Here is a 25,787-nt window from a genome sequence, read left to right as displayed (position 1 = left end):
CTTTCCATCACATGGGGTCACCTCAGAGGATAAGACAGCTGTCCTTCTCCAAGTCCGTACATCAGGGGCAGGGCCTGAGATTTTACTGGACATTAGGACAGCCAAGGGCTGGGCCCAGGACATTTTTAGTCCTAGGGCAGTGATCAGAGAGGCGTTAAGGGTGTTAATCGCCAAACCTGCCCCCCACCTAGTGTGCCCCGGCTGCTTGTGCAGGTTCTGAGCCTGTACAGGCCTACTGGAAAACTCACCTGCAACTTCCTAGAGGCAAGCCCCAGGGCTTGTTGGAAAACTGTACCTGTCAAGGCCAGGTGCAAGAAAACAGGTAAAGAGCCTTGGGCTTGAGTTTTCCTTGCTGTTTTCTTTACTGGTGTAATGATAGGTAGGAGGAAGCCCAGAGGTGGAACCCAGCACCTTGACCGTAAGCACACACTGCACCGCTGAGCTGCGTCCCAGCCCAATTCCTTTCTAGTTGCTCTTGCTACTCCATGCAAGCTATAGGAGGGCAGGCTTTCTGCTTCATCATCCATGCCTCACAAAGACCCAGGCATGCAGGAGACACATTTGCTAAATGCCTCCCGGTGTGGACACTGCTCTTTTCATCGACTTTCTGATCCCTTCTGGCTCCTCTCAGTTCCCACCCCTGCCCTCCCTGGCTCAGATCCCAGGTAGGACTACGCTTTTGTCTTTTAGAAGCTTGGACTGATGCCCTCAGCTTGGTCCTTCTCTTCCCCTCTCCTCCTGCCCCTCTCCTTGGTTCCTGCGCACTAATGGACGTTGCTCTAGGGGATGAGGCTGACTGAGTGTTCTGTGACCATGTCCTGAGCCTGGGTTGAGTTGACAGCTTGAAGGAGTCACGGAAGTGGCCTTATTCATTCTCTCCATCTTTCCTGAGTGAGTCCTCTGTGCCCACCCCCATGTTCCGGTCTGAGAGGACTGCAGTAGAGCAGTCAGCTGAGATTCCTCGCTCTTAGGAGGCTGCTGACACAGTAAAGCAAGGCTGGCATGAAGTAAATAAGACTGTGTGACAGGCTTCCTGATATGTGAGTCTAAGTCATGGACACCAAGGACATCACCAAACTAGACTTAAGGTGTCCTGGGCGATTCCCAGGGAAAGTAAAGCCTACAGATAAACCTCCATGCTGAGGAGCTGGTAGTTAGGTAGTGGGTAGGCAGAGGAAGGAAGAGGGGGAGGGAGCCACTGAGAGCAGCAACAGCATGAGCTCCCTTCCCAAGATCACTCTTATATCACCGAGGCAAAGAGGTGACAGCTGAAAACCCAGCGCGTCACTACATAGGATGGTGGTTTACTAAGGCTCCATGTAGTTTAGAAGCAGCTTTGTAGATTCAGGAACCCAGTTGCTCAGCAGAGGTCGGGGTGCCATGTTCAGCAAACAAAAGCATACCTACCCAATCCGACCCTCACACGACCAGCAAATGATTAACCTATATTGCAAAATATGCTAACCAGGCACTGTGAGTACATACCAAATATCATCACTGCAAGATGATGACAAAGGCTTTGAGGCTGACTCTTGTATATCAAACTGAGAGGCAGGATGGTGTGAGGCATTGATTTGTTAAATACAGCTATGAGAAGAAGCAAATACATGTGTTAAGCTTCTCCTTTCTAGAAAATTAAACCATCAGATGGTGTTTGGAGAACAAGGGATAACAAAAATACACTTTGCCAGTTTTTCTCAGTGTGTGAAAAATTCTGAAGAAGTATCCTGGCTTCACTACCCACAATATCTTTCACGGCAGAATGTAAGCCCTAACTAGGGAGGACAGGCCAAGAACCACAATTCCTTCAGTTCAGTTCCTTCTCAGCTCACCAGTGTCTGCTGTTGGCTGGTAGCTCACTGCACTCAGAGGGGTTAGAGAGCTAGCTCAGCAGTAGAGTGCTCGCTGCTCTTCCAGAAGACCCAAGTTCGGTTCCTAGCACCCATGTCGGGTGGCTTGTTGGGTGGCTTGCAGCCACCTATAACTCCAGCTATAGAAGATCAGACACACTCTTTCAGTCTTCTCTCTCTCTCTCTCTCTCTCTCTCTCTCTCTCACACACACACACACACACACACACACAGCACGCGCGCACACATGCTAAAAGATAATTAAAAAGGTTTGGATCTTCCGATTGCAAAATAATCATAAATAATTCATATCAGTTCATTCTTTTCCTTCTTAAAATATGTTTTCTTTTTAAAATAAACACTATAGTGATTTATTCTGCCTTCATCAAAAATTTTAAATATTTAAATTTTTTTTTTGGATATGAGTGTTTTGCCTGCTATATGTAGCACATCCATGCCAGAAGTAAGTTTCGGATTTCCTGGGACTGGAGTCATAAGCATCCGGGAGCCTCTGTGTGGCTGCTAGAAAACTGTCCTGGGTCCTCTGTGAGAGGAGCAAGTCCTCTCAACCACTGAGCCATCTTCAGCCCCCATTCTGCCTTTCTAATCCACCTACAACGAGTTGAGAAATCACTTCAGAAACTTGGGGTGCCTACACATAATATCCTCAAATGCAGTTCCAGAAACTCATTCTCATAGTCATTTCCTCACCACCAGGAGGCATCTCCTGCCTGGACTGGTCTGTCTCTTAGTGTTTCATATGAATCCACTTTTGCCTACCTGATCCATTTCTCCACACAACAGTGGTTTTAGTATCTGCCTAATGGATGAAGAAGGACGCCTGAATCCTGCCCGAACTCGGGCCTTTGAGTCTGTGCGAGTAGAGGACTTGGTGCACAATGCCTCAAGCCCACCATTTTCATTCACCCAGAATTCCCTCTAAGGGCTGTCAGAAATCCGGTCCTGCGCTGGGGCATGGGGACGCACGCCTTTAATTCTAGCACTCAGGAGGCAGCGGCAGGCAGATCTCCGAGTTCATGGGCAGCCTTGGTCTACATTGCGAGTTACTGGCTAGCTAAGCCTACAAATAGTGAGCCTGTCTGAGAGAGAGAGAGAGAGAGAGAGAGAGAGAGAGAGAGAGAGAGAGAGAGAGAGAGAGAGAGAGAGAGAGAGAGAGATCCCCCTTGTGCATACTGTATCTAGGCTGCATACTGTATCTAGGACAGGAAAGCAGTACCATGAAATCTCAACAATACCATAGAAACAACACCATGTTGTTGGTATCAACATGAAGGAGAAAATCTCACTCGCAAAGCCCCACCCCCTAGATAAAGAGCTACAGGCAATCAGTGGCTACTGAGAATGACCCCATAATATCCAATCTCAAGTGATCAGCCCTAAACTCATCTACACAGGAGCAAGGCTAAAAGGACCCAGTGAACTGTTTATCGTTTGACAGCCGAAAAGGGGCTCACTGATGGGAGGCAGGCCAGAAGATCCCTTAAGCACGCCTTCAAGTTCTCACTGGACGGGATATCCGGAAGGACCCGGTCGAGTCCCGGCTTCGGCTGGTTGGGCTAGCTGGTGGGATACACCCTCGTCTCGCCCCTCAGTCCGCCCCTCTTCTTTTTAAACAAAAAACTTCCGGTCTGCTGTAGTACCGCAAAATAAACAGTGCTGCGCTGGTTCCGGAAGGCCTTCGAGTTTCAGTGATTTAGGGAGACGAGAACGGAAAGGAGAACCGGAACCATTCCTTCGCGGAACCATTGAGGTGAGGCCTCGGGGAAGCATTTGAGGAGCGGACCACGGCGGCCCGGGACCGGACTGGCAGGTATGGCGGCGGTGGAGCCGGACGCGGAATCAAAGGCCGCCATCCCCGTGGACCTACGGCGGGAACGGCGACTGGTGTGCGTGGAGTACCCAGGCGTCGTGCGTAATGAGGCCAAGATGCTACAGACTCTGGGCGGCGAGGAAGGCGTCTCTCGAGTAAGGAGCCGGGAAACTGCGGGACAGCGGAAAAAGAACCAAGGCTACCGAATGGGCGGGACTACCCGGCGGGAGAGCGGTTTCCTTGGCAACAGAGTGTGTAGGCAGGCATTAGGGCCTTTGAACTAGCTTTATTTACAGGCCACAGCCCTTGGAACCCCTAGAATAGGAATTGACGACACCTGCACTTTACAAGTGAACAGACAGTTTAAGGCCACACAGCAAGTTGGGGACTAGAGTAATGCTGTGTGTGCCAGATCTTGGGATATTTCTTTAGAAATGTTCTCCCTGAACACCTTAGACAGTCAGTTAGTACCTGGCCCCTTCCATTGTTACATTTTGATACATTTATTACCTGTTTATTTATTACGTGGTCCCGAAGCTGTAAATGCAGAGCAGGGAACTTCTCTTGTTCACCTGTGTACTAATATCTGTATAATTCCCAATTTTAGAAAAAAATTTTTAAAATGTGATTGAGTCCTAACGACAACCTAGTGAACTAGATACTGCTGTTTTTATTTCCATTTTCCAGATAAGGGGACGGGTAAAGGTTAGGCCAGACAGTCGCTACAGTTACAACAGGGCCTTGAATTCATGCCCAACTAGAGTTGGAAAGAGCTGGTTGTGTTGGTATCGTTTCCATTATTCACATTATGGCCTTGACAGAATCCTTATTCTCCCTTACCCCAGGGATAGCTGCAAGGGATCATCCTCTATTGTTCATACCTTCTGCTTGGGTTTCAGGAGTACTCCGATGTGCTAGGCCATGTCTAGGGTTATCCCTACTCTGTTAGGCCAGTGCTGTGGGCTTTGTGTGTGTGTGGGGGATGCCTGAGGACTGAGGCTGCTTTTCTTTTTTAAGAGTTAAACCTTATTTTCAGTTGTGTTTGCAGGTGACGCTGAAAGCCAGAAGAGGGTGTTGGGTCCCTTAGAGCTTTCATTACAGGTGGTTGTGCACTGGGTGCTGGGAACCAAACTCCAGTCCTCCGGAACAGCAACAGATGCTCTTAGCCTCTAAGTCATCCCTCTAGCACCCAGGCTTGTAGCTTCCATCTTTTCCCTAGGTTGCTCCTGAGCACTTCCTGAAGGCGCCCCGTCCGGAGTATTGGGAATTAAAGAGTTGAACTTGTGGGTGACCTCAAGCCATTGCACATTCTTGGTGCAAACACGCAGAGCTGACACTCGTTGTGTGCCTCTTACCAAATGTGGGGCAAGCATTTGTTCACATGTAGGTGGCAGGGGCTGGGTTCTTACCATGAGTTAGGCTCAACTATTTCAATTTAATCTGTGTAGCAGTATCATGAAGTAGACACTATTCTTAGGACTTTTTGTTGTTGTATTTTGCTTGCTTATTTTGCTTTTATAAGAAGACAGAACTGGGGCCTGGAGGACTATAAGTAATAAGCAGTGACTGTCAGAATGATTATTAACCTCTTGTAGCCCCCTGTGGATCTAGAAGCACCTGCTTGTGAGACTGACTGCTGATTGAATCCTGGAGCAGGCTAGTAGTTTTTGGCATGGGTAGCCCTCCTAGTCAGTTATGAAAGCTTCTGTCAACTCAGAAGTAAACAGGATGGTAAGCCTTCCTATGATGAGCTATGAGAGTCCTTTTGTGCCTTGCACTTGATAGATGATACCTTAATTATCGCACTTTATAACCTATTGAGACTGTTTGACTTCCTTTTCTGTACTGTCTAAACACTGAGAAACGTGGGTTTAAAAATGAGTTCTGTGGAAGGAAGCTAGAAGTAGAAGGGCCACCTGGCCTTCCTGGGCTTTGTGGGAAGAGGTGCAGTGCTCTGCTGGGTGCTGAGCTGCTTACCGCTCCCGTGTCTCCCTTGGTATTGCTGCAGATCTACACTGACCCTTCCAAGAGGCTTGAGCTGTACTTCCGGCCCAAGGATCCATACTGCCACCCTGTGTGCGCTAACCGTTTCAGTACCAGCAGCATGCTGCTTCGGATCAGGAAAAGGACCAGACGGCGGAGAACTGCCCCGGGGGCCGAGACCCAACCCCAGGTCACGTTCGACTTGGAAATCCTTGGCATCATCTCCACAATTTATAAATTCCAGGGTAACTGTGACATCTGTATTGCTATCGGGTGATTTCAGGGCCTGATACGGAGCCACATGGAAAGTGGGGTAGGGTATGCCCATGCCTGAGGGAGAGCCGTTGCCCATTGTGGAGACAGCCTTTCCCTTTTCCAAGTTAGCAGCCCCTTACAGATTTTGGATATACTGCCTTCCAACCTTTTATTCATCTCTCTCTCAGACAGAGTGTCCTAGTTAGGGTTACTATTGCTATGATGAAACCCTATCACCAAAAGCAACTTGGGTTGAAAAGGGTTTCCACTCACAATTCCATCCAAAGCAGTGAGGCAAGGAACTTAAGCAGGGCAGGAACCTGGAGGCAGGAGCGATACAGAGGCCAGGGAGTGATGCTGCTTATTGGCTTGCTCCTCATGGTTTGCTCAGCGTGCTCTCTTACAGAATCCAGGACCACCAGCCCACAATGGGCTGGGCCCTTCCGCATCAATCACTAACTAAGAAAATGCCACGTGGGCTTATCTGCTTACAGCCCAATCTTATGGAAGCATTTTCTCAATTGAAGCTCCCTCCTCTCAGATGACTGTAACTTGTATTAAGTTAACTTGTATTAACTGGCACACAGGGTCTCTCTGCATAGACCTGGGTGTCTTGGAGCTCTCTGTGTAGGCCAGGCTGGCCTGGGACTCACAAAGATCTGCCTGCCTCTACCTCCTGAGTGCTGGGATTAAAGGCAGGTGCCACCACACCTGGCTTTCTGGCTCTTTTTAAGTGTTTATTTTCTATTTTTTATGTGTATATATGGCGCATGTGTATAAGTGTCTGTAGATGTCTAAAGACAGTGTACAATACCCTGGAGCCGGAATTACAGGCAGCTGTGAGTCATTGATGTGGGAACTAGATTTGGTTCCTTGCTCTTAACCGCTTAAGAGATGGTAGGTATCTATTGAGTTCTGTGAGAATCTTTCCATTTTTAAGATAAACCATTGTGTGGTGCTAGATCAGGCTAGTGATCAGCTCTCCAGTCTGAGACACCAATGTTTTGGAGCCTTCTCCCAAGCTGGCCTTAAACTCTAAGCCAATGAACCTCTGTGCTAGCCCCCAGATTATAGGCCTGTGATCCTGCCTGGCTCCCCTGTCAAGTTTTGACGGCTGCTAGTTTCATCCTCTGAAACTTCCCTGGCTGATGTGGGTCCCTTGGCACCTCATGCTTCTTTGAACTGGATGCCTAGTGTAGGATCCTCATTCAGAATTGCTCCTTCCAGGGAACTATAAGGAGAAAGCAGGAAGGCAGGAAAGACAGAGCCAAAGAGCATTCACTTTGGAATTATGCCTGATGAGCCCTAACAGTTTGTTGTCCAGTTTTTAAGTTAGCATATAAAGTAGTGGGTTTCGCTGTGACATATTCCTACACCTGTAGCATTGTATTTGTTCTTATCCACTGTCCCCCACTCACCAGTTTCTTTAGGCAGGTGCCCTAGCTTCCCTTTGCCTCAGCCTCTTGTCGGTGCTCTGGGCCCTGGACAAGATTGCCAGCGATGGTGTCTGTTAGAGTCATGTGGGAGGTGCTTGGTGCATGATCAGCACATCTTAGACAGCTGTTTACAGCTGCTGCCCTAAGGAAGAATCTGAAGAAACTAAATGGTTAAGAAAAGAAAACGGAAATCCAAAGAGAAAAAAGGAGGGGGAGGAGTTTGAGGCCAGCCTGGATTCCAGTAAGATTGTGTCTCAAACATAAAACAAGGGAAAGAAGAGCAGGACCTAGACCTAGAGTCCCTGGGGCTGGGCCTGGATGCAGGCTCCTGGTAGTGCTTGTTCACCAGGAGGATTGTCCTTCCAGGAGGAGGGGACTCCTAATGGGTCACAGCTGTATTTCTCTCTAATGAGCCAGCGCACTGTTGCTCTGTGTAACCCTGGATCAGCAGGGGCACACTGTTTTATGAATTAGCTCCCTGGACTTTACCTGCTGTCCTCCCCTCAAGCCATTCTTACTCTACTAATTTGAGCACCCATCAGAAGGGTGCTGCACAGCCCCTTCCTAAAAGGATTGGAGTGTCTGCACAGCAGTGCCAGGACCGGAGTGAGTCTGCCATCTGTTCTTCTGTCTTTCCAGGAATGTCTGACTTTCAGTACTTGGCAGTGCACACGGAAGCGGGTGGCAAGCATGTGTCCATGTATGACAGAGTGCTCATGCGCAAACCCGAGAAGGAGGAGTTCTTCCACCAGGAGCTGCCACTTTACATCCCCCCACCCATCTTCTCCCGGCTCGACACCCCAGTGGACTATTTCTATCGCCCTGAGACACAGCACCGGTAGGCAGCCCTCACCCCTCACCCCGCTCCAGTGCAGCAGAGGGCCTGGGGCTGAGGCAGCAGGATTAAATTCAGAAGGCAAGTGTCCTAAGCAGTGGTCTGGTGGTCGCAGGCTGGCATTGTTCCCAACAGACAGTGTACTATGGACTCGAGAGCTCCTGATAACAGATGATCTCTCTGGACCTTGCAGTCATAAGTAATGACATTGCCTGTGAAATGCCTGGTGTGAATATCCCACTCTGACCCAGCCCCTTTCTGTCTCCTCTGTACGCCTCATGGCCTTCTGGTTCCTGTCAGAAGTGTTCATAGCTAGCTCTGCTACTCAGCCTTCTGCCATCTCCCTGCAGAACCTCAGCCCTTTGTCCCACTTCCACCTCCCCGTCTGCCCTCTTGACTGGAGGTTGCTGCCAAGACTGTCCAGCCCTTACCTGTTTGCTGGTGCCTCCCTTCAAGCTATGACCCTCCCTAAATTTCGCTTACTGAGTGTGAGGCTGTGTTCTGAGGGTGGGTGCTGTGAGTCTGAGAATCAGTGGCGGGCATCTCTTGCGCCGAGGGTTGTGAAAATCCCAAATAAGACTACATGCAACTCAAGTGGGGTGTGTCCTTCAGTTTACCACAGTCTGGACAGAATGGAACCCAGCGGCTGTTGGAGAGGCAGGTCCTAGGCATTGTGAAATGTTGGTTTTCTCTGGAGGCAGCTGCACATTGACACAAGGAAGAGTTCCTTTGTATAAGAGCCAGGACTGACTAATATGGAAGAAATTAATTTGAACATGCCCAGTGTAAGATTATTAACAGTTACCAGCTGTGGGGAAATGCTGAGCCTGCATTTGGTCTCAGCCTCCCTGCAATTTGCCAGCTCCCTGTCGTCCTGATTTTACAAAGGAGGTAGATGAGACTTGGGGTCTCCAGGCCACATGGGAGCTCTGAGCCTGGCTTTGCCCAATTGCTGGGCCTTGCTTGGTCCTTAATCCCACACTGTTCTTTTACGCTTGTGATCTCTAGAGACAAAGTCTGTCTCTGTAGCCCAGGCTGGTCCAGAGCTTATTTCATCATCGAGGCTGGCAACATCTCTGGCCTTAGCCTCCCAAGTGCTTGTGTCATAGACTTGAGTCACCATGCCTAGTTCCTTTTTTAAATAATACACACACAAAGACAGCATTTCTCATTTTGTTGTATGCTTCCCAGAAGCAGTGGCTTGGCTGCCTTTGTTCTCTTCTATAACTTTGGACCTGGCCTGAGCAAAGGGCTGTCAATAGCTGGGACCCAGTGAGAGAAGCCTTGGGAAGCAAGGCCAATCAATATGCCAGACAAGCCAGAGGATGAAAACAGTGGTTGGCCTGTGGTTGGTCTCTGGTGTTCCTGAAGGAGACGCTGGCTGGCTGTGTACAGCCTTCAAAAAACTGAGCTCTGAATGTTGACGTGGCACATGGTGGGTTCTGTGCCCTGTGAAAAGGGCAGGTGCTGGAACAGATACTGTAGCACAAAACAAATGATCGTGTGAGGGAGAGCAGGAGCCTGGGACCTTCCAGAAGGTGTGCCCAGGACAGCCATTTTGGAACAGGGTAGAACAGAAACACTTGCCAAGTCCTGATAGAGTCCTGCAGTGACCCGAGCTTGGAGCTTGGTGTCAGCAGACCACGTGGCAGAGAGGCTCTGCTCGGGGCTGGGGGCTGTGAAGCAGGACAGAGTGTGATCAAATGGAAGGGTGCATTAAAGGCATTGTGTGGGTAGACTGAGAGGCTCAAGAAGCCATTGAGGAGCTGGCAGCAGAAATGCACGATAACACAGCAGCGCAAGAAAGGCTTCAGAGAAAACATTCTAGACCAAAGCTCAGGCCCATGCAGAAGCAGCATCTAAAGCCAGGGATTAGGGTTAAGATCTCTTTGCTCTGAGCCGGGCGGTGGTGGCGCACGCCTTTAATCCCAGCACTCGGGAGGCAGAGGCAGGCGGATCTCTGTAAGTTCGAGGCCAGCCTGGTCTAGAAGAGCTAGTTCCAGGACAAGAATCAAAAGCTACGGAGAAACCCTGTCTCGAAAATCAAAAAAAAAAAAGATCTCTTTGCTCTGGCAGCAGGTTTTTGTCTCATCACAAAAAGAATATTGTAGCTGGGTGGTGGTGGTGGCAGAACTCAGGAGATAGAGGCAGGTGGGTCTCTGTGAGTTCAAGGCCAGCCTAGTCTACAGAGTGAGTTCCAGGACAGCCAGGGCCGTTCCACAGAGAAATCTTTTCTCGGATAAAAAACAAACTTCTGTGAATTGAGGTGGAATAGTGTATAGCCATACTCCAGTTACCCAGGAAGCTACAGGAGGACACTCACATAAGCCCAAAAGCCTGGGGCCAACTTGGACAAAAAGAGTGTGTTTCAAATGAATAAATAAATGACTAAATATGAGTAAATAAAAATGAATGAATAAACAAATAAATAGAGCTGCTGGGATTATAGGTTCATATGCCGGTGATCCCAGCACTCACAAAGTTGAGGGTCACAAATTTAAGGCCACCTGGAGCAGATGTAAAAATGAAAAAGAACCAGATGGTGGTGGCGGCATGTGCCTTTTATCCCAGCATTCAGGAGGCAGAGCCAGGAGAATCTCTTGAGTTCAAGGCTAGTCTGGTCTAGAGTTGATGTGGGATTCCCCTGTGTATGCTGTGAATACAATTGGTTAATAAAGAAAGCTGGCTTGAACCTATAGCAGGGCAGAACAGAGGTAGGTGGGGAAAACTAAACTGAATGCTGGGAGAAAGAAGGTGGGGAGTCAGAGAGAGAAGCCATGTAGCCCTACCAGAGACAGATGCTTGGGACAGAACTTTACCCGGTGAGCCACATCTACATGGCAATACACAGATTAATGGAGATGGACTAGTTTAGAATATAAGAGTTAGCCAGAAATATGCTTAAGCTATTGGCCAAACAGTATTGCAAATAATATGGTTTTTGTGTGATTGTTTTGGGGCTGAGCAGCCAGGAACTAACTAGCAGCCTCTTACAACAACACAGAGTCAGTTCCAGGATACCCAGAAGTACATAGAGAAACCCTGTCTTGAAAAATCCCCCAAAGTGGGGGCTGGCAGAATAGCTCAGCGGTAAAGAGCACTGGCTGCTCTTCCTGAGGTCCTGAGTTCAATTCCCAGAACTTACATGGCAGCTCACAACTGTCTGTAACTCCAGTTCCAGGGGATTTGACACTTTCACACAGACATACATGCAGACAAAACACCAGTGCACATAAAATAAGAATAAATTAAAAAAAAGTAAGAGGCTGTGTGCTTCCAGAGTTGTTGAGTCCGTCTGTCGCTTTCCTGTCCCCTCCTCTACCGTTTTTCTGATTATGAGAGTAAGTTGTGCGGGGCGGTGGTGGCGCACGCCTTTAATCCCAGCACTCAGGAGGCAGAGGCAGGCGGATCTCTGTGAGTTCGAGGCCAGCCTGGTCTACAAGAGCTAGTTCCAGGACAGGAACCAAAAGCTACGGAGAAACCCTGTCTCGAAAAATCAAAAAAAAAAAAAAAAGAGAGAGAGTAAGTTGTGCTTGTTAAGAAGAAACAAGTATTATGAAAAGATACAGCCAAAAATATGTATAAGTGCCATTCCTTCCCTGCTAAAACCCCTTGTGGGGGGAGGGACAGTATATTGCGTGTACAGTGTGCCTGGCACGAGAGTGTTAGCCCTGTCTTGGGTATGATTGCTGTTTTCTTGTTTCCAGTACATTCATCTATTTATTTAGTTGAGTATAGGGTGTGGGAGAGTGGGGGTGTATGTGTGTGTGTACTCAAGAGTGTGTTCGAGTGCTTGTGGGCATGCCTGTGCCACAGTGTATGTATTGAAGTCAGAGGACAACTTGTAGGAGTCAGTTCTGTCTTTCTACTATGTGTGTCCTGGGGTTTGAACTCAGGCTTGACAGCAAATGCCTTTATCTACTGAGCTACCTTGCTTCGTTTTTTCTTTTTTTGTGGGGGTGGGGGTGGGGGACACGTTGTATGCTTTTTCAAGATTGGGTTTCTCTGTGTAACCTTGGCTCTCCTGAAACTTGCTCTGTAGACCAGGCTGGCCTCAAATTCAGAAATCCACCTGCTTCTGCCTCCCCAGTTCTGGGCCTAATAGTGTGTGCCATTATGGGTGGCTGCCTCATTGCTTTTTCAAAGTTGCATATTCCTGAGTGTTTTCATCTCCTCACAAAGCAATTTACACCTGTAGCAGGAAGAGCGCGCCACAGCAGTGGAACACCTGTGCTACACTCTGCACACACAGGCTGGCAGCAACTTGTCCAAGCCTCTGGAGTAGTCATGAGTGAGGGCCAGCAGACTTGGGGCCTTTAGGCATGACCCTTTTTCTTCCCTGCACGTGGAAAGAACCTGCCTTTCTTCCCAGGCACTGTTGATTTTTGTGTATGGCTGGCCTTCTTGGGGAAGGAGGGCCTGGATGTCCACCTCAAGGGGTTGAGTGTCTTACAGCCTGGGATAGCAGAAGGTAGGCTGGCAAGGTGTTGAGCCCCTTCTGCTCCTCCCAGCAGTTCTCCACAGACTTAGAATCACAGTGGTCATTAGAGCTAGCCGGAGGCAGTGGACAGGCAGCAGAGGCAGCTCTGCCTCCCCTCCATGCTCCTGAAGTGAAGGCCAGCCACTACTTTCCTTCTTGAGGGTGCTGGGGACTCAGGGAGAAGGGCTTTAAAGCAGGGTAGTGTTGTACTTACCTGGGATGGTTCCTGACAGGTACGTTTGAAAACACACACACACACACACACACACACACAGACTTGACCCCATGATTCATATTCGATTTGTTAATGTGAAAACTGTTTAAGTTTGCAGGTGGTATGTACTCATGTAGAAAAGTAGGGTAAAGTGCAAACTGGATGAGGTTGAGGAGGATTGTTTGAACCTAGGAATTCTAGACCAGCCTGGGTTACATAGCCAGAGATTTTTTTTTTAGTTCCAGGACAGGCTCCAAAACCACAGAGAAACCCTGTCTCGAAAAACCAAAAAAAAAAAAAAAAAAAAAAAAAGGTAAAGGGGTAGCAGAGGGAACTCAGTGGTTAGGAGCACATGTTGCTCTTTCAGAGAACCAGAGTTTGGTTCCCAGCACCCACATTAAGTGGCTTACAACTTCTGGCCCTCACACATATTACATAAACATACAGACACATACGTGTAAATAAAATCAACATGTTTGAAAAGGTGATGACTGCAAATGGGCTTGTGACATCCAGTAAAATGCACTTTGAAGAGCTGTGGGAGTGGGGCTAGTGTGGGGAAGCAGAGGCCGATGTGTGGTAGTAACTGTTGAAGCTGAGGATGCATCCATGGGGTCCTGATGCTGATGTCTCTGTGTCTGCTGTTTGTGTTGTCTACCTCAAAGAGTTAGGGAACCGCTGCGAGTGCTTCAGGAGCCACCCACCCAGGCATGCTCTGTGCTGATACATGTGCAAAGTTTGTGCGTGTGTTTTAAAGGTTCATGGCACACTGAGGAAGGTATGGAGATTGAGGTACCCTTGTGTATGAGAAGCACATCTCACACACTTCTCACTCCTCCCATGCACATAAACAAAGTGGTCTGTGTGTTCCCGGGCAGAGAGGGCAGGACACACCACTCCACAGGTTACAGTTCACATGGGTCCCTCCTGTTCTTAGATACTATGGATGTGGTCAGGTAGATCCCTAGCTTAACCTCTGGCTGCATCCTTGTCATTCACCTGTGTTGTCCAGATGCTTGAGAACTAAGTCATGCTCTGCTAGGTAGAAGGACAGTTAACTAAGAGATGGCTGTAGCCAGGCCTCCTGGGGCTGAGGCCCAGCTCCTGTAGCAGATGCTGTTTGAGCACACTTTCTAATCTTGGTGGCCTCAGTTACTTCCTCAGAAACTTCTTCCTTGGAGAATCATTTTGAGAGTTGAGTGAGTCATGTAAACAGGCAGAGTTCACATCACTGTCCACATATGTGGCTGATGGGCATTTGGATTGTGCCCAGCTTTGCACTGGCTGGATTTTGCTGTGTGTGGCTCGATGCGGTTGCAGGTGAGAGGCCACCAGCCTTGCCATGGTGCCCTTTCCCATACCCCAATCTCTGGGACTTTGGGACCTTGCCCTCCTTCAAGGCCATTGGCCCCATGCTGGTGGCGCACGCCTTTAATCCCAGCACTCTGGAGGCAGGCGGATCTCTGTGAGTTCGAGACCAGCCTGGTCTACAGAGCAAGAACCAGGACAGGCTCCAAAGCCACAGAGAAACCCTGCCTCGAAAAAAACAAAAAAAAAAAGGCCATTGGCCCCCTAGTTTCCCTGAGCCACTGCTCCTTCTCTCCCTTGATGGCAGCCTGCCGGCATATGCTTCTCCAGCAGGCAGTGCTGGGGTCCTCCCTCCACTGAATCCAGGAAAAGGCACACGGGTGTGGTCTATAGTGAGGCGTGCCTGCTGGATTCCCTGCCTGCCTGGCCGGGTCTATGGCTGGGATGGTAATCTAACCTTCTCTCTCTTTCCACAGGGAAGGCTACCACAATCCCTCCATCTCGGGCGAGAACCTGATTGGATTGAGTAGAGCCCGGCGCCCCCATAATGCCATCTTTGTCAACTTTGAGGACCCTGAGGTACCTCTACAGCCCTTGGAGGCTGCAGTACAGACGTGGAAGAAGGCCTGCACCAACCCCATAGATCAGAAAGTGGAGGAGGAGCTGAGGCAGGTGAGTCTCAGCCCCACCCAGCCTGCTGGGCCACTCCTACTCCACCGCTCAGGGTGCTGAGGCTTTCTCTAGCACTGACTGGTAACACTGGCATTTTTACCTCCAGCTGTTACATCTAAAAGCTGTCAGAAGCTAGGCCTGGTTTCATAGGCCTATAACCCCTGGAGTGGAAGTAGTACAAGGAGCAGGCCAGCTGGCCAACAAAGTGAGTTCAGAGCTAGCCTTGGCAAACTAGGTTATCTCAGAAAGTAGAAAGAGGGCTGGGAGACACTGCTGGGTCAGAGCCCGGTTGGGGTGCCCAGAGACGGGTCATTGCTGGGTGTGACCTGACTGTGGAGCTGGGGTCTAGCAGCCCGTGCAGAGCTATTGCTTGTAGCAAGCCCATGGCATATGGTCATGTACCTTCATCCTGGATTGAGCTGGAGAAACGTCACAGGGCACTGTAGTCCCTTTGGGCTATATGGGTTTCTGCTGGGTCCATAGGCCTAAACAGCAGGGTCTCAGTGAGGCTTTCCTTGTCGAAGCTGAAGTCAGACCCTGTTCAAGGACAGGGTCCCTCAGAAGCACAACTCTTAACTGAATCTCAGTAGTCACTTGAGGCTTTTTCTGTGGCTCATCTCTGCCCTGGCCCTCCATTCTCTGGTCACAGTGGCCTTGCACAGCCCTCCACAGGACCAGGCCATCCCCTTCACCTTCTTGAAGTCTCATCTCCAGCACTTGTGTTCCAGGTTAGTAGAGATCAGGGCTCAGGGGTTTTAGCATGAGCTTGCTCAGTCTTGTTGCTCCGGTGCACTGTGTGGTCACTTCAGGACCCCACTTTCATGTGCAGGATGTATAATCTAGGCCTTAAAGGAATTAAGAGTAGGAAGGGGTTTTTTATAAGGTAGGTGTGGCGGGTTTCAGAGGCTTGTTGAGTCCCTGCTTTCTACCACTGGGGCCCAGACACAAAGGACAGGATGTGAGAAGGCCAATAGCTGTTGGTGTTCATCTCAGACTCTGTGACTTTCCCTAGCTCTTTGACATTCGTCCAGTCTGGTCACGAAATGCTGTCAAGTCTAACGTCAGTGTCCACCCTGACAAGCTCAAGATCTTACTTCCCTACATGGCTTATTACATGGTAAGTGGCAGCTAGTCTTACAGTCACCTTGGTTCCCACCAGTGTGGTTCTTGATCCTTCGTGTGACATATTAGAGCCATGGCAACAGAAAGTAGACATACCTCCTAGCATCCCTGCCACATGGCACCCTGAGACAACTTGTTTAAATTAGATAGAGAGCTGGGAAGATGGCTCAGTAGGTAAAGTGCTTGCTGTACAGGCTGGAAGATCCCCCAGCACCCACATGAAAGCTGGGCATGGTGGCATGTGCCTGTAACTCCAGCGCTGAGCAGGTGTAGTTGGGCAGATCCTGGGGAAGTGTATCTTAGAAAGTAAGGTGAAGAGTGATAAAGACAGCCAGCAACACCCTCTGGTATTTGGTGTACACACACATGCGCACAGTGACATACACACAAAAAAGAAACAGCTAGAAAGATTTCAAAACTTCCTGGTCCACCACAGCCTTCTAATAATGTTTCTGGCTGTATGTGGATAACTTTGGATGAAGAAGCATTTCCTAAGTCATAGGTAAGCATCCTGTGCATAGTGACCTTATAGTGAGAAATGTCTAAGTGTCTAGCACTGGGTCAGCCTATTTCTGGAGGTGACAGTAAGAGTCCCTTTTTATCTCTGAGGAAAAGCAGGGCTCCGAGAGTTGACTGTCTTGTTTTGGTTTTGCAGCCCAGAGCCCAGGCCCCTGAGTGACAACATCTCTCAACTCAGCTGCCCATACTGAGTAGGGCTTAGTGGAAGAAGTCTACTCTTGATTCCTCCCAGGAGAGGATGGAGATAGGCATGGTGGTACAAAAGTTCCTAAACATTCGAAAGAAAAGGGGTTCTGCTTACCTGCCAAGGGGAGCCAGCATAAAACACGACCTCAGAGATTGACGATGGGCAGGGGCACTGTGGACTCCAGCCTGGAGAGCTCCTCTTTCCCTGAACGTGACTTCTAACTGCAGTGCCGTTCAGGGACAGGAATCCGTGCACTAGGACATTGTGGGTACCAGGAGCAGTGGTAGAAACTCCTGATCTCACTTCATCCTCATAGAACCTTGTCAAAGGGTAGGGTCTAAAGCCATGCTCTCAGGGCTGGGGCTCCTGCTGCCTCACTGCAGGGCTTGGTCTCCACCCAGGTACTAAGGACTCTTGGCCCTTTCTCATATGCAGTACTTTTTGGTCTTTAGATAACAGGTCCATGGAGAAGCTTGTGGATTCGTTTTGGCTATGACCCTCGAAAACACCCAGATGCCAAAATTTATCAAGTGCTTGACTTTCGAATCCGCTGTGGAATGAAATACGGTAAAAATAAGTTTATTTTCTGTCTTTGTCTCTTTGTGTCCTCCATTTCAAGCAGACTCCTTAAAAAAAAAGATGTATGTGTACATATCTGTGTGTGTGAGCACAAGCACATGTGTATGCAGGTGAGCACTCCTGTGCACACAAAGATGTATGTGTACATATCTGTGTGTGTGAGCACAAGCACATGTGTATGCAGGTGAGCACTCCTGTGCACACACGTGGAGGCCAGAAAAGAGGTCAGGTGATCTGTGTCACTTTCCACCTGGTTCTTTGAGGCAGAATCTCTTCATGAACCTGGAATTCAGGTTTTCTGAGCTGACTGGAAGCCAGCAAGCCTGAGCAGTCCAGTCTCTGTCACAAACCCACAGTAGCGTAGTCAGAGCTTGGGTAGATAGGATGCGTGCAGGGTGTTACACAGCCACCTCTCCAGCACTCGCCTCTATTGTGAGACTGAATAGGGGATGGCTCAGCAGTGACAGCATGCATGCTTGAAGAGGGCCCTTCTTTAATTCCCATTACCATGTCAGACAGCTTACAACTGTCTGCATCTCCAGTTCCAGAGAATCCATACTACACCTAGGCTCCATAGGCGTCTGCACTTACACGCACATACTGACACATACACACACACACACACACACACATAATTTTAAAATTAAATATGTGGGTGTGTATATATGTTTATAAAATTATAATTTAAAAATAGTACACACACCTTTAAGAGCCTATTTCCAGCAGAAATAGTAGCACACACCCTTAATCCTAACATTCACAAGGCAGAAACAGGTGGATCTCTGTGAGTTCAAGGCCATCATAGTCTATATAGTGAATTCCAGAGGAATCAAAGCTATATAGTGAGAGCCTATCTTTTTTTTTAAATTTTTTAAAAAATATTTATTATGTATACAATGTTCTGTCCGTGTGTATGCCTGCAGGCCAGAAGAGGGCACCAGACCCCATTACAGATGGTTGTGAGCCACCATGTGGTTGCTGGGAATTGAACTCAAGACCTTTGGAGGAGCAGGCAATGCTCTTAACCTCTGAGCCATCTCCCCAGCCCCTAGTGAGAGCCTATCTTAAAAAAAAAAAATGTCTATTCCTGTGGAGAGACTAGAAACATTTCTGTACCTCCCAAGGCCCTCCCGCCCCTATGGAACAATATAAAGGATCTTGGAATAGAAGTGCCAGCTCTTTGCTGACTAGGCTGTGGCTTTCTAGTTTATAAACAAGGACCTATGGCTCAGGTCCTACTTAAAAATTTTAAGTCCAGGGCTGGAGAGATGGCTCAGTGGTTAAGAGCACTGACTGCTCTTCCAGAGGTCCTGAGTTCAATTCCCAGCAGCCACATGGTGGCTCACAGCCATCTGTAATGAGACCTGGCGCCCCCTTCTGGCATGTGGGCACACAGGGAAGGAATGTTGTACACATAATAAAATAAATAAATACTAAAAAAAAAAAAAAATTTTTTTTAAAAATTTAAGTCCAGGATGCCAGGAAACCACTTAAGGATATCAGCATGTGAGAACTGCTAGATGTGCTGGCATCCATTCCTCTGTAGGTGGCAGATGGAGTTGACCACCTTAAGGTGAACCCCTGACTGCTGCCCAGATGGGTTTGGCACCTACTTCCCTTCTGACACATGGCCCTTGCCTGTAGGTTATGGTTCCAGGGACATGCCTGTCAAAGCGAAGCGCAGCACATACAACTATAGCCTCCCCATCACTGTCAAGAAGACATGTAAGTGGCTGGGTTGCCTGCATCAGGTCATAGCCAAGGGAGGTGGGCAACAAGATGGGAGGTCTGCTGGCTATTCCTTACAGACAGGTGCAAAGGGTCAGACCGGGTTGTCCTCACTTCCTCTATTCCAAAGCACTGCCTTGCTCCCATGTAGCTAACCAGCTTGTTAACATGCGTGACCTAAAGCAGGGCCTGGGCCCATCAGGAACAGACGGCCCACGCAAATTGACCTACAATAAGTACAAGCTCAAGGTGAGTGTTCTCGGGCTCCAGTGTGGGGTCAAGCGTGGGGATAGAGTGTCTTTGCAAGGCTGGGCGTTTGTGATTCTGGGAAGGATCTATGACTGACTGAACTCTCTGCCTTCCGAGTGCCTTCTCATTACTCCCACCTCAGACCCCTCTGGAAACAAAATGAGAATTTGGAGTGCCATGGGGAACTAGGGCCATCTGTGCAGAGAGGTGGTGACAAGTCCTGAGAGGGAATTTGACACCAGCAGATGTGTGGCTGCCCCTGGGGAGCCTGGCTCCCCTGAGGCCTCTAACTACTGCTGAGATGACAGGACTTGGACATAGACATGAGCACAGGCCAGACCAGAACATCTGGGGCTCAGCTGTGGGTTGACATGTGCGATGGGATGGACCCAGACCTCCAGGGCTTACATTTTCATCAGTGTCACCCCACGGTGGTTAGCTCACTCCCACACTTCTCCTGATCCCTCTGCAGTCCTGCGAGAGGCCAGGCTATTGTATTCGCTACCCTGCAGTCCCTGCTTGAGTGGCTATGACAGAAAATGTAAGCGCAGAGACACAAGCGAGACAGCTGTCCTCTAGTGCCATCATGCCTTGGCCACCAAAGTCTTGGAGCCTTGTCCTTGACTTCAGGACTGCATTCCGAGTGGAAAGAAGAGAAAATGATACTCATTAAATGCTGCCCTCCTCCGGAAAAAGCGGTCAAGGGAGCATGAGCAGCATATAGAGTGACTGATTAGAGACAGCTGGTGAGGGGCAGATCCCATCCTTTGAAGGCACAGAAGGCGGAGCCCAGTACAGGCTGGTGGCAGACTTCCAGGGGTCCAAGGAGGGCCTGACTGCCTCCACCCTCCAGAACCTCCTGGAGAGTGAGAGCCTCCTTTCTCCACATCTGCTGGCCCCCTGGGCCTGGGGACAAGCCAAGTCCTTAGACTCCCATGGAAGCCACAGCAAGGGTGTCCTTAGCACTTTCAGAACCTGGAGTGCTACATAACCACCCCATTCTCTTCCCTCCTGTCCACAGGATTCGGTCTATATCTTCCGGGAAGGGGCTCTGCCACCCTATCGACAGATGTTCTACCAGCTGTGTGATTTGAACGTGGAAGAGTATGTATGAGGGGTCCTGTGCCACTGATGATCCCCGGAGCTCTGGGCTAGAACTCACTAGAACAAGACCAGTGTTCTCTGCAGTGAGCGTTAAGGGAAACTTGGCCACTGGGAGTTGGGTGCTGCTCTTGGTCCTGCCATATGTGGGCTATAAGGCAGGGACCAGCAATCATGGCTGCACTGTCCCCTGTAGAAAACAGCCCTGCTTGCTAATAGCAATGACTCTTGCTGAAGTATTTTCCTGAGAGTCTCCTTGATTGACATGGTTCCTGATCCTGGACACCTGCCCATTTTTCTCAAGCAAGTTTAGAAAACACAAGAGTAGGCCCACAGTGTGGAAAGGAACCAGGCAGCATGTGGAATCTAGGGAGAGCCTGACTGTTGACAGAAAAGTGGGCCTGGGTATATACCCTCCGGCTTTGCATAGTTCTTTAGTTTTTGTTTGTTTTTGCTTTTGTTGCTGGGGTGGGTAGGGGTGGGGGTTTCTGTCCAGAGACTGCAAATGTTAAGGAACCTAGCTGGGAGCATCCATCCCTGCAAGACCTTCATTACACACCACCTCTGAGACTTCCTTCTGAAGCACTGTTTGTCACACAGACCCCATGTAAGAGCCTCCCCATGGACATCCTGGTCCAACAAACCCCGTGCCCATAGAGCTGTGCTGGAACTCTATCCCACGAGGAAGCACACTTGGAGCCACTCTCGGGCTCTGTCTGAGTTCCCCACCATAGAGCCCTGCCCCTGACTCTGCCCGCAGATTGCAGAAAATTGTTCACCGCAATGATGGGACAGAGAGCGTGTGCACGGAGAGAGATGGATGGTGCCTTCCCAAGACCACAGACCACCTGAGGGACACCATGTCACTCATGATTCTGCAGACCATCCGCTCTGAGAGGCCTGGTAAGAGCCACATGTGCCGGGAGGCCTCAGACCTACCTGTTGTGACAAAAGCTCCAGAGACCCTCATATTGTCCATCACCCTTGGTGGAGGGAGGCCTGTGAGCTAGGACTCAGCTGTGACACTTCCTGTACAGGAACGACATTTCTGCCCATCTCCTCCCGTGGGGTTGTGTAGCCCATGGCCCTGTACTGTAAATCCCTAGCTCCTTTTTCAAACCAAAGCCAGAGCTAGCCACTGGGGCAGGGCGTCTACAAGGGGACCTACAGAGCAGTGAAAAGCTCTTGCAAAGGACTTCCTTCCAGGCTAGGTAGTGGGTATCTGAGTAGAGCAGGGCTTCCTACCTGAGTTTGGGACATGGGCTAAACCTCCTGGGAGTTCAGTCAAGGCTGTGACCCTTTTCTGGGAACACTGGTATGTGCCTTCTCACGGTGCATAGCGTCCCAGGCTGCTCATGACTCTAGAGAAAATGGCTTGAAACCATGCCTTGTGAAGCTCTGCCTTCCTGCATCCTGCCCTCATACTTTCCATAGTAGCTTCTTCAAGCCCAAATACCTGTCCTAGTAAATGAGCTCCGGGTCATCTAGGAAGCCTGCACTGGGAGACATCGCCTTCTTTCCCTCTCGCGCAGCTCTGTTCTCTGACACAGGTAAGGCTGATCAAGGGAAAGGGCAGCTGATGTTTGAGTCTGGCGAGGAGGGCGAGGAGGAGGAGGAAGAGGAGGAAGAGGAAGATTTCAAGCCCTCGGATGGGAGTGAAAATGAGATGGAGACAGAGATTCTGGACTATGTGTGACAGCACTGGCTCCAGACAACCAGGTAAGACTGGCAACTATTCTCATAAAGCCAGAGCCAGGTCACCCCAGAGGCACCTCTGAAGGAAGCTGGTGTCTTAATAAGCAGGCCCTGGCTCTGATTGTAATCCACTGCTCAGTACTGCCTTCTGCCCTGAGTGTTTGAAGACAACCCTAATGCCATGTAGATGACCCAAGGCCAAGAGCTGCAGAAGCCAGAAGTGGATGTGGCAAAGCTTGGGACACCCATCCTGGCAGAGGTCTTGTGAATATAATGACAGATGACCTGAGGAGCCTGGTCTGCCATCACAGACAGCCAGGCTACCCTTGGTTTAGATAGCATCTGCCTGGGGTAGTGTTGGTAAAAGACAGGCCTAGCCATAATTGTCCTGTTAATGAATTTTCCTAGGTGCCTGGGTGTCTCAGCTTGGGGGGTTAGAGCTGGGAATGTTTCCTTTTGCCTGGGACTCTTTAGCGCCTCATTTGTTCCTTTACTCATTCAGGACATGCTGGTGTACCATGATGGGACAGTTGGGACAGGCCTGTGCCCCATCCAGGGTGGTAAGATGAGGACACTGGGCAACCTCAGACTGGGCTCAGCCTGACTTCGCCAAATGGACCAGCTCTTCAGTTCCCTGGAAACACCCTCTTGTCTCACAGCTTCCTTTTGTGAAACCAGAGTCTGTCATGTCCCTGCCAAGCTGGCCTCCCTGGAAGGTTCCCTCATGCATGGCCTCCCAAGCCCCTGGGCAACAGCACCACTTCCTGAAGGATGCTGAGTGAGAGATGGGCCATTGCCTTGTTTCTCTGTGCGGCCTCTGTCCCTCGAACCGTGTGGCCTGGCACACACAGTCAAGTCACAGCAATTCCAAAGCCAGATGCCTTGAGCCAGCTCAACCTCCTGACAAGATTGAGGACCCATTGTTTCATTTGGCCCAAGTGGATACCCCTGGGAACTTCCCAGCCTTGCAGGGAAGCAGCTGGACCCTTGTCCTCTGATGACACTGCTCCCTGTTGCTTCAAAGAAAGCTCAGCCTAGAGGCAGGAAGTAATCCTTCCCTAAAGACTGGCCAGCCTTGCCTGGCCCCACAGAACTTCTCTCACAGAAGCTGCCAGGACACCTCAGCCAGAAGCATTCCCACTTCTGAGCTGCTGCCCAACCTGGTCTTTGGGGAGGTCTATCTAGGTTCTGGTCCCATCTACCCAGGAATATCTTGACTGTAGATCTGAGGAAGGTTCTGAGTTAGGGACCCCATGCCATCTGAAGGCCTTACCTACACAGAGCCCAGGGCAATAGCAGTCTTGCCTTATGTTGGCCAAACTAGGACTTCCTGATCTCTAGCCACGCCTAGCAAAGGGTGGTGATTCTTCTCCTGAATTCCCATGTAAATAAAAGTGTTTTCAGTATGAAAATATAAAATGCCCTCGGAAGTGCTCGTGTTTCATGCAGCTGATTCCCAGTCTTCTGACTTCACAGTTACTGAGTCTTGGTGCATATTGCACCCTGGTATTGTTTTCTATTTGTGTTTTGCTGGGTGTGGTTGAGAAAAGACCATACTTGTCTCTAACAGAACTACAGTGCTATTTGGCACAGAACCATTAGAATTTATTGTAAACAGCTGGCTTACAGTTGTGGTACAGGTCCACAGCCTTGGGGCATGGTGTAGGGTGGAGATTCAGTGAAAGGGCTGCCGGCAAAGGCAGCATGCTGGCTGTCCCGTCCCCCGCAGTGTCAGGCCTGCAGTAGACTGGGCATGAAGCCCACCCACATAGAGGCTAAGCTGTCCTATCACTGCCTACTGATTTATACAGCATTTCATTCGAAAAAAGCCTCAAACATCAGAATGCTTGACCAAGTGTTTTAGTGTTTGTTGGCTTATTTGTTTGTTTGTTTGTTTGTTTTGAGACAGGCTCTCTCTATGTAGCCCTGGCTGTCCTGGAACTCACTGTGTAGACTAACATTGAACTCTCAGAGATCCTTTTGCCTCCACCTCCTTCGTGCTGGGATTGAAGATGTATACACCGTGCCTACCTTGACCAAATATCTGTGTACCCTGTTAATATGTGACATTGATCACCATAGTTAACACAATTTCCAGTTCTTTCCAGCAGCCCTTTGGCCTCTGGGGGCACCTGTACTCATGTGCGCATACTCCATACAGACATACACATAATTTAAAATAACAAATCATTGAAGTACATGCATTTAACAGTTGATAAACTAGACAATGTAACATGATAAAATCAGAAGGCTGCTTGGGGTCATTGAAGCCTCTCTGCTCTTTGTACTTGGGGTGAGTTCTGCAGGCCAGTGCCTGAAGGGACTCTCCCAGGTGAGGCCACTCACTGGCTCCTGTAAGCTTATGTCTCCTGCCTGAGAGCAAAGTAGAAGCACCTCTCCCGAGGCACCTGCAACCAGGAAAGGGAACTGCAGACCCTGCACTTGCCATGCATGCCAGGAACTCCTTGTCAGAGAGAAACTGAGGCTCAGGCCACATAGCTGTGGAGTGGCAGCAACAGGCCTGGCCTGAGTTGTGGTTGTAATTCTGATATATGTGGCACCAGTGTTGGTGGACTTTACTTCTTAGGAAACATTTTATCATCCGCCCCCCACCAAAGGAAAACCAACTGCTATTAAAATGGCATGCCTAGCCGGGTGGTGGTGGCGCACGCCTTTAATCCCAGCACTCGGGAGGCAGAGGCAGGCGGATCTCTGTGAGTTCGAGGCCAGCCTGGTCTACAAGAGCTAGTTCCAGGACAGGAACCAAAAAAAAAGCTACGGAGAAACCCTGTCTCGAAAAATCCAAAAAAAAATAAAATAAGATGGCATGCCTAAACCCTATGTGTCTGTGTCAGTGGGGTTAGTGTTCTGTGTGGTCCTCTCTGTCAGCTCACCTTGATGCTTTCAGGCCAGCCTTTGGGGAGGTTGTGGACTGAGCACCCAGATGTGCCCCTAGGGTCTCCCCATAAAGAACTCCACATGCCACAGATAAGTACATCCAGCGTCAGCAGCAGCTAGCACTACTGGACTGTGACAGAGGTGTGTCCTTGTGGGTCTGTCACTGTACACGTAGGCTACTCCAATGTTGGGGCAGTGGACATGAGGACTCTCCTTCCTGCTCAGTGTTGCTGTGAACTGAAAAGTATTCGAAAAGCTAGAGAGACGCCCCTGTCCTCTACTTACCCCTCCTGCCGCTTTCCTCCTAAGCTACCGTGCATTGCTCAATTTGTGCTGCCCAATACAGAATTGCTTTCTTTAGCACTGTTCTCAGAATCAGTAGCTGACATGATACCCAACATGCGTGTTTCCTGCTACCCCACCTCCGCTGTATCCCACCGCTCACATGTGCACACCTGCTGTGCACCATGGAGACCTGCACACTGGATTGGGCACAGCATGTAAACGCAGTGGTGCATGTGGATCTGTAGGTTCCCCCGTGCTCCGGCACACACATGCAGAGCTGTGATCTGAGCTGAGGACTTGGGCTCCTGGACTGCAGGGGCTGCTGGCCTAGGAAGACTCTGGCTATGCCTGGCCAGCTGCTGTGTCCTCCAGGTGTAAAAGGCAGCTGCACTCCTTAAAGGGAGTCTCTTAGGACTTGGTTCGTGTCCGTCGCAGTAATAATGTTTTCCTGATAGCCAAAGTACACATCCCTAGGATGGTGACTGTTCTGATAACCTCGTACTGGCCTTCACCTCCAAACCCAGTGTTTTCCTCCTCCCTCCCTCATTCTGTGCCTCTCCT

General features: G+C 49.6%; 1 protein-coding gene across 2 annotated transcripts; it reads left to right on the top strand.

The window, feature by feature from the left end:
• The first annotated feature begins 3,312 nt into the window (after positions 1-3,312).
• On the top strand, positions 3,313-23,462 carry Gtf3c5 (general transcription factor IIIC subunit 5). 2 transcript variants are annotated; one of them, XM_075985587.1, is made up of 12 exons: positions 3,313-3,835; positions 5,689-5,908; positions 7,994-8,192; positions 14,668-14,863; positions 15,876-15,980; positions 17,144-17,258; positions 18,915-18,995; positions 19,150-19,247; positions 20,269-20,351; positions 21,109-21,251; positions 21,881-22,067; positions 22,546-23,462. In XM_075985587.1, the coding sequence occupies exons 1-11, from the start codon at positions 3,683-3,685 to the stop codon at positions 22,042-22,044; spliced, it is 1,557 nt and encodes a 518-aa protein (XP_075841702.1). In that variant the 5' UTR covers positions 3,313-3,682; the 3' UTR covers positions 22,045-22,067; positions 22,546-23,462. The 2 variants fall into 2 exon arrangements, with proteins under 2 accessions (XP_075841702.1, XP_075841703.1); XM_075985588.1 differs by having other exon boundaries at positions 3,403-3,835; positions 21,899-22,067.
• The last annotated feature ends 2,325 nt before the right edge of the window (positions 23,463-25,787 follow it).

Source organism: Microtus pennsylvanicus, chromosome 9 (genome assembly GCF_037038515.1).
Source record: "Microtus pennsylvanicus isolate mMicPen1 chromosome 9, mMicPen1.hap1, whole genome shotgun sequence".
Classification (NCBI taxonomy): domain Eukaryota; kingdom Metazoa; phylum Chordata; class Mammalia; order Rodentia; family Cricetidae; genus Microtus; species Microtus pennsylvanicus.
This window is presented reverse-complemented; position numbering and strand designations above follow the sequence as displayed.

Excerpts from the sequence above, each read along its gene's own strand:
- Gtf3c5 (XM_075985587.1), top strand. The coding sequence starts at position 3,683 with ATGGCGGCGGTGGAGCCGGACGCGGAATCAAAGGCCGCCATCCCCGTG. Across the intron at positions 14,864-15,875 it reads TGGAGGAGGAGCTGAGGCAG|CTCTTTGACATTCGTCCAGT; the intron begins GTGAGTCTCAGC and ends GACTTTCCCTAG. Across the intron at positions 19,248-20,268 it reads ACAATAAGTACAAGCTCAAG|GATTCGGTCTATATCTTCCG; the intron begins GTGAGTGTTCTC and ends TCCTGTCCACAG.